This window comes from Amia ocellicauda, chromosome 13 (assembly GCF_036373705.1).
Source record: "Amia ocellicauda isolate fAmiCal2 chromosome 13, fAmiCal2.hap1, whole genome shotgun sequence".
NCBI lineage: Eukaryota > Metazoa > Chordata > Actinopteri > Amiiformes > Amiidae > Amia > Amia ocellicauda.
The window spans coordinates 25,164,888-25,173,940 of NC_089862.1; the positions used below are offsets into that span (position 1 = coordinate 25,164,888).

At 38.0% G+C, this 9,053-nt stretch overlaps 1 protein-coding gene across 15 annotated transcripts in view; it reads right to left on the reverse strand.

Annotated features, from left to right (window-relative positions):
* LOC136766653 (nuclear factor 1 B-type) overlaps positions 1 to 9,053 on the reverse strand; it is a 135,980-nt gene that overhangs the window by 104,300 nt on the left and 22,627 nt on the right. For 7 of the 15 annotated variants that reach the window (XM_066720317.1, XM_066720315.1, XM_066720318.1 and 4 more), the window contains exon 2: positions 1,095 to 1,626. In XM_066720317.1, the coding sequence (XP_066576414.1) occupies positions 1,095 to 1,626 (532 nt within the window). Of the gene's footprint in view, positions 1 to 1,094; positions 1,627 to 5,610; positions 6,383 to 8,710; positions 9,048 to 9,053 lie in introns of those variants that run through there. The other 8 variants (XM_066720324.1, XM_066720322.1, XM_066720328.1 and 5 more) reach the window with 5 other exon arrangements.

The window sequence follows — 9,053 nt, forward strand, 5'->3', positions numbered from 1 at the left end:
GTAACCGATTTCATTCCAATATGTACATTTTTTTTTTTTTTTTCTGAGTAACAAAATATAAATGCTAAGTAACAAGCTCAAGAACAGTGGCCCAGACAGGACATGCCCGTCATCATTCATTTTAAATCACAATGAACGAAAACAATAATGAACACATGAATATACCATTTTACGTTACTAATCTTCAGATGGTATGAACTATTAAACATTTGCAGGTAAAGCTATGACTTTTCAGGCAAAAGGTCTACACTTTACTTGACCTCAAGTGCAAACCACACTAAAACACTAATACAAGTGATGCAGGGATGCATTTTAGAGTAACAAATTATACACATATGCACTAAAATTTAATTTGGTGTGTATTTAAATTATTAAAATAGTAATTTATAATAGAAATATCAGGCTGACTGTGTAAGATATTTAATATTTGAAGCCATCGTATTCAAATCTGCATAGCTAAATATGTTCTTATTTGCATGTGCATCTGAAATTTTTAATCACACATTTTATCATAGTTTTTTTCTCTTGTGAGGTATACTGGGTTAATATTTATGATTTTTCAATACAAATAATAACTTTAAACTGAATCTTAAATACTGACTCTTGTCAGATGACATATTACATTAAAAATACAAACCAAATAATCCAAAAAGCTTAAACAAAATTGAAATGGCTTAGGAATCTTATATATATATATATATATATATATATATATATATATATATATATATATATATGTGTGTTTTGAATACTATGTAATTAAAACAGCAGCATAACTTATAATAAGAAAATAGTTTGGATTGCTCCTCCTTAAATATTGTGAAAAAGTTTGTTGTTCAACTTTCTGTGTTTAGCTTTAAAAATCAGTTAATTAAGTCACTAAATACAAAAAAAATAGGAATTGGATTTGGTACAATTTTTCATTTAGCACACTGAATTTACAGGTAATTTTGTAGTTGGCTGCTATTTACCTTCTGAATTATTACCAACCCTGGTTGGGCAGGATCTCATCTACAAGTCAATTACAAAGCACAGAAATGCATGTCATAAGCATGCCCACCCACTTACTCCACTAATGTACTTTGTGCACCTACCTTGGTCCTGGACATAGTATGCAAGAAACAAGTCCAGCTCCTTGACCGATACTGTTATGTGATGTGGCTGGACACAAAGTGCTGGATTTGTGCAATGTGGGGATTTGACGAGCCGCTCTCCATCCGTACTTTCCAAAGGGATGCCCTTGAAAAGAATGACCATGACCAGGTCAAGGCGCCAGACTTTGTCGGCCTGCCTGAGGCAGTCGATCCTCCGGATTTTTCCCTTCTGGTCAGGGTTGGAGAGCACGCAGCAAGGATGCTTCTTCCCCGTAACACTGAGCACAAAATCCTCCCGGTACTCTTGGCGGATATCTTTGCGGAGTTTGGCGAGCAGCCTGGATGCCCACTTCTGTTTGATCTCAGGCTTTTCACCAAGTAGTTCATCCTTGACCGCTCGCTCCTCATCCTTTGACATCCGCTTCTCGTGCTTCTTGAAGTACTTGCGCTTTCGGGCTTGGAGGTTAAACCACGTATAGGCGATTGCACGGACGTGTGGAAGAAGTGCCTCGATGAACGGATGAAACTCATCCTGCAGTCGGGAAAGAGAAAACATGAGAAAAAAGAAAAAATGTTAACAACAGGAACAGCCATGTAACAGAAGTGACCTTTTGGCAACAGTTAAACTGTCCATTTAACCCATCACCACCTAAACCAAAATTAATCAGACAGTACTTGTACATGTACTGTAAAATATTGAGGTATGGTAAAACATCCTAAAGAGCAGAAACCTAGTTAACATTATATGTATTAAATCGTCATAAGAAGATATGAACTGCCTAATGATTAGGATTTGTTTAAAACAGATAAGTCATTTAAAACATGATGTACCAGTAAACAAGAAAACCTGTACTTTATGTGGCAGTGTAACCAAAATGCTACTCTGCTAACTGTGTCTCCCCCATTTTCAAAACATTTTACATAAAACCACAAATATTGAAAGATCCTTTGCCATACAACTGAGCTGCTAAAGCTAGCTCCATTTTAATACCATCTCAAAGAATGATGCAGGAAAAACTGGGCAATTTCACTTGGAACTGCTGAAAAACACAGCAAGTGGATGCCACAGTTTATTTCTTCTGCCTGCCTGTGCCACAGAAGCACAAAGCATACATATTCAGTAATACCACACTGTTCCCGCTTTTGGAGCATGCTCTCAGCAAGAGCCTGCTGGTGGCACATGGAGCATGCGCCACCATACTTCATCCATTTTTCTTATCAAACCATCCTACATTCCTGCACAGTAGCAGCAACATTCTGGTAACCACAGAAAACAAAATCTAGCAAGGGAGGGTGGTCAAATAGCTTCACGTAACCTGGAACAGAAAATGCCCGTGCCTAGCTGTACCCCCAACTTTGGAATAGTTACTTTGCCTCAGACTCTTCATTAAAACAATACAAATAAAATACCAAAGGAAAGGAAGGCCAAAGTAAAAGTTAAGGCACACCAGACAAAGAGGCTTTTCCTGCAGTTTTTAGGGTGGATTTTGAGGTCCCATAGAGTCAGTTAATTTGTTAACTGATCACAAGTGCATGGCAATTATTCTAACCCCCTTGAAAATCAATCCAAGATGGACAATGAAAATGGCAACTTGGCACGGAACTTGCATTCTTTGTGCCTCTGCTTGCTGTGGCAAGGGTGACATTAAAGGTATACTTCCAAACAGCCACTTGCACAAAAAAAAAAAACAATGTTTATTTATCAATCAATTTATTTATTCATTTATTTACAGATTCGTTTTTGGAGGCACACACATATTTTTGGTTTTCGGCCTCCCCTAAATTTGAGCTCTTGCTTTGCACCAGTCGTACTTGCTGTATTCACATTCAAACATGTACGTGGCAGGTAAACCCTCTCCTTACATAACGATTCTCAGTATTTCAAGCACTACATTAATTAACCAGAGAATGGCAAAAACCATATTGGAAAGCAGCTATGTAGTAGTATGTTTTTACCTGTTTGAAGTATTATAATTTAAGTAGCTAGTGCTTTTTAAATAAAATCAGCCATTCTGTAAAAAGCAGAAAACACCTGCACAAAATTGCTTGATAATTTATTTAGAAGATGCATGTTAAATATGCAATTAAATAAACTGTAAATAACATTTAAGTTTAAAATATTCACAAATTAAGTTCTGAAGATTAAAAATACAAGTTATGCAAAATTGATCAGTTCATTCACACCTTAAACACAAACACATTGCTTGATCTAAGCAACTCATTCCAAAATGTCTTCTACTATTTCCAAAAAGATCTTAGATATATTAAAGCCCTACTACCGCCACATTATCGCTAGTATAATACATATCAGTAGGAATTGGCAGCCTAATTAAATAATCTAGACATGCATGCGTGTCCGTTTATAGATCATTTTAAGTATTTATTTTAAGACATTTCATAGAAACTGGTGTATACGTGTTACTTGCAACAGACAACTACAAGGGTTAAACCACAGATTGTGCTTTGTGTGGGAAGGCAGCAGAGCTGTGCAAACCACAGCAAGTGATATGCTCCCTATCTTTATTCCTCTAACAACCGAGTTAAAGTCTGTGTTACAAGAAAAACGTAACCGTAAAGGCTTTGTTTTAATAAAATACATAAGGCCATAATTATCTATACATGTGCTCTCAAAGGTCTCATTTAACTGTGAGACAAATAAAACAATTTTATGACATGTAAAAAATAAACTTTGGATTGTGACAGACAATTTCAGAATGTCCTAATAAATATGTATAGGGGTTATAATAATTGCTGCTATTTGGGATATATACACACAAACATGTATTCGTATGTAGATGTGCTGTTGCATAAACAAATACTTTAAAGTAAACTATTTAACATTTTTTTTGCGAAGTGTTCAAACTCAAAGTATTCTTTGTCGTTAAGTGATCACACATTTAAAATAGTTTTACATGATCACATGTACATTTAAGCTGTACAATATATTTATCAATTAATTATGTATAAAAACAATACCCAATTTACCAAACACTCAACAAAATAAATGTACCTTTTGTTTTTAAAATACCACAAACAATGAGAACAGCAAACACAGCCATCTTTGATAAAGATTATAAAATGCCAAACACATTTTTATATGTTGTGCTGCATCTTATGAACTAATACAACTTATGTATTGTAATGTATAGAAAATAATGCTTTAGTCTGAATTTTCAAAATGATGTTAGAATAGTAATTTCAAGAATACCAGGACTGACTACAATTGAGAGATTATGTCTGCATGGGTTTTACATGGAATTAAATGGAAAATATATTTTCTGAAATGTTTATTCTAATTACTACAGAAAACTATAGCACAAAACCAATATATATATATTTATGACATACTGTTTCAGATAAAAACAAATCTAAATCATATCAATTGGGATTTTTTTACCAGCTGAGTAGAACCACTCCCTATTATCAAACTACTGTATTTTCAAATGCCATACTTCATAAACCTACTTATAAATGTCATGTTTTACAGTGGAATTATATTCCATCCCTACAGTGTGCATTTTATTAATACCAGCACTCTAAAACTCTTCAAGAAACATTGCCTTTGCCACCCCCTAAGTACTGCCTGTGATTTATTACATTTTAAATACCTGCTTAATAAATGTAATTGCTAAACTTATTGATAAAACCTGTTCACTACCCATTCAAAGACCAAGTGCCATAACCTTATAAAGTTCCCTTACACAAAATAAATCATATCTTAGTCAATCACTTTCTGATGCCAAACAAAATATAAACAGTAAAATTGTGTCAGCCAAAAAAGCTAGAGGACTCTGTCCAACCACTGAATCAACTTTATCATTGTTTTCATCTTCATTCACAATTTATGAGTGACTCCCCTTTAGTATTTAAAATTCCAGTGGTTTCATTGTGTCCACTGGAAAAAAAGTTCATTTTAAAAGACCGTGAGTGGTTCACTATATTTCCTCTCAGCAGTCTAGTCCTTCACAAATTACTTTGAGATCAAATTAGTTTGTGTTACACCAAAGCCCGGGAAATAAAATAGGCGCTGGTTCATTAATGACACATTACTAATCAATGGCTTTATTCGCTGCACCGTCAAGCATAAATTGAAAACCCGGGAGGAGTTTAGATCACATAAAATAACGCGGTTTCAGTTATGTAAAGCAAAAATGAAAATGTAAATGAATTTTAGAAATATGAAGCATGTGCATACAGACATCCCAAACATAGACAATAATCCAGTCTCTCTAAAACTGCAGAAAAACCTGCTGAGCGAATATTAAAATCCGACATGAACGGATTCAATACAATTTCACCGTTTAAACATTGAAAATGCAGTCTCTAGCGTTACAAGTTATTCATTCTTAAATATCGTAAACTAAATAATGTCGTGTCTTAAATACCACACACATTTTTCTGTCTCAAATGTGCGTGCTCCCCCAAACAGCACTATTGGTTTTCAGATCACGACACAGAAAGGCACACTCAGCACTTCAAGAAAAGTATCAGTTCACAAAATGAGGAGAAAATATACCTGTGTGAGACAAATTGGAGAATACATCATGTTCTGGCTTAACGAAAGCTACTGCACTTAGTTGCAAAAGTCCCTCCGACTATCAGGTGGGTTGATTTTATCGATTCATGCTTCCCTGTCCATGCGGCTGCGCTGGGATATGCGGGAGTTACAGTCTTAAAATGCAACCTTATTAGACCAGAGTGACATATACAGGTTTGCACAACCAGGGCTTCCCGCCGCAGTCATAGACAGGAAGATTTAGCGAGCTTTGTGTCTGAGAGAAAGTCGTACAATCCGGTTAAATCCAAGACGCTTCGGCTGATCCTGAATGGAAGAAGTAGAAGAAGAAGAAAAAATGTACAAAATATCGCCACCGCACTTCGAGACACACAACAATTTTGCAAATGTCGCACTGGGTGTAATATATTAAAAAAAAAAAAAAGAAAGAAAAAAGTTGAAGGCGCCAAATTTCTGATCCCGTGTTTACTTTTCAAACTTGATATAATATCGACCGGCTACACCCTCCAGTCTGCTCGATCCTAACAAATCAGTCTCCAGATTTTTCTTCTCCTCTCGTTTAATCACAGGCATACTCCTCCTCTTCCAGCCAACGCATTGCATTTCACCAGCCCACTTTCCCTGCTCTTACACAAACCACGGCAGAAAAGCTATTTCTTTCCCTTTTCCCTTAGATAGGAGTTTCTCTCCCGAGCGGCACGCCGGACCAGCACTCCCAGTTCGTGTGGAAACCGACCGCCAAGTTCCCAGTCCTGCGCTGCGTGCGAACTGGACGCCCCAGCACTTTCAATATTATTATACCCTATACGCCTGTAGGCTTAAGTGGTGAGAGTATAAAATGCACCAAGGATAGATACACATTGTTCTCTTCTTTGATTTTAAAACCACAAACCGTGCAGCATACCTACAGTCAGGCGAACAATGCATAGGACTCGATGCCTTTTATGTCAGTGTATGAGGTTAATAAATGATACATATCGCAAACTCTTTGTGCAGCTTTAACGCATTACTATCATTTCGAAAGGCAGCTCTCAGAAACGCACGCACTTATGAGATATAATGAGAATGTGTGTTTGCCAGCGGCTTAGACCGACTGAACAGCGATGGTTTATACTAGAAACGTGGTTTTCCAATATAATCACCTCAGTAGAACTGTAACTTGCTAAATGCTCTTGCCTATTCAATAATGTATCTATTTTGTTACAATCTTGCTGCAAAGTTTAGCTACAGCCGCCAGTAACTAGTGCAAGCAGTCTCGGCTCGCCACACGCCGACATGCACACAACTCATCGCATTTTTTTTCATTTAGGTCTAGGTCTTTCAATCAAAAGTTGAAAAGGAAAGCTTTCAATGTTAGATACTCGTGTAGCCTGGCATCTGACCTGCAATCTGTCAGTCACTTAAAAAACATAAACATTGATGCAATTTTGCATTTTTACTGCCAGCTTTATTAGCAACATTTGAATGTTTCAACACTCAGGATGAACGAAACAATCTGGTATGGAAAAGGACCTTTGAAACCAAACTCGTGTCCCAGAATAAATAGCACCACAACCAGCTCTGCAACGCCAAACATTAAGGGTAATGTAACAATTAAACAGATGTTTTCTCTTTGACAAAAACAGGCATGTAAATTCAAGCAGCATATTCAAATGTCATCTGGAGTCAATAAAGACATACCCTAAATGTATTTCTTAAAGTAAAACGCTTTCTATCCCATATCACTGTTCTGTATGTGCATACATTTTATAAGTTAGGCTTTATATTTATAGAGTTGTTTTTTCTCTCCAAAATAACTAGTCCAATTAGACATGCATGTATATATAATGGCAAATAACATGTAGCTATCTTACATGCATGATTTTTACCTTTGGGAAACCTCCCCATGCACAAACATCTCGCTTTCAATATCACAAACACTGCACTTTTATTTGCTTAATAAAGCACTATACCTAGTCGGATGCTTCTCACTTGAAACGAAGTAGGGCTATAGTTATTCTGCAAAGCCATCACAGAAAGCAGAAGTGAAAAAAATGACACGTTACAAGCTACAACTTCCAAACCACGCTCTCGGTAATTACAAAACAAGCTTTCCCCATTCAAGACACGCAAATTACAACTTTCAGGGCAGAAATAAAACGGCGATCTGCCTTTCTGCCGACATCATTTTGTGGTTTACAGTCTCAGTGCCACAAAAGACAACAGAGCCAGATTAGTGTGTGGCGAGGCGGAGATCTCCAACACGACCCGGCCGGACCGGTATTTTGGGAAAGTGTGCATGCATTACGGTGGCCTCGTAGGTGACTGCTTTGTGCACTGACAGTTCTCCAGTCGAGGTATAACAAGACAAGCACTTGTGCCACACTACTGTATGACTTAGCGGGAGATCAATCCTGCCTCGTCTCAAGTCCTGCAAGGAAGGAGGAAGAGAAGACGGCCCTGTTCACGCCACATCGGCATCTTGTGTCAAAGTCGACTCTGCCCCCCTCACAACTTCAGGGAAGACATGTCGCCCGAGTGCACAGGAAAACACCCACCGACAACGGAGTGGACACACTGCACACTGCATTACAGCACAGCACGTACAACATAAAATGCAATGGGGACAACAGCTGCCGAAAACACATTATTCGTGGACGGGATTTGGTCCCATGCATGCCTTTAAAAATAAAAGCCCACACCGACAGGGCACGTCAAGAACACAATCTAATGCAACATGTTCAGTAAACGCAAAAAAAAAGGCAATGCAATAACTTGCCAGCGTATCCATGGCATCGCTACGGAATCCAACTCTGAAGTGCATTGCCAGAAAAGAGAGGAAAAAAAGTTAACGCAGGAAATGTGCCAAGTTCAGCACTTTTTGGAAGCGAGCTCCACCGCCGACTCCTGACATATTATTACTGTGACCCACATAGAAAAGCTGCCAATAGAAAACATCAACAATCGCATGTACTGCAGTTTCCCGGGCGAGCGGGACAGTCGGCGCAGTCAGCCCTGCAGACACGGGGAACAGGAGGAAAAGCACAAGAAACTCGACACGCAATACAGTAACACTTGCATTAGCACTACATGAGTTACATTATATTCCACCAACACGTACCATTGCACTGTATTGCATGAATTAAACGGGGATCCTGGACTCTGGGTGCAACAGAAGCCGGTACCTTCACATTTCTCAAGTTCAAATATGTGCTTTCTCAGTTTTTCAGCTTTTTTTTCTCTCTCCTAGAAGTGCTTTTTTTTTTTTTTAAACAACACCGGAAGAGAATTGTTGGCAGAAAGGCGGCAAAGTCAAAGTCAAGGCAGTGAGCACGTCGGATTTTTTTTTTTTAATCTTCCTTCCTCTTTCTGTTAGATTTTTTGGAGAGGGTTTTGGTGGCGGAGTTGAACGCGGTCCAGGAGAGGCTGAGTTTGGGGGGACTGGGCAGGTCTGCGCCTTTTCT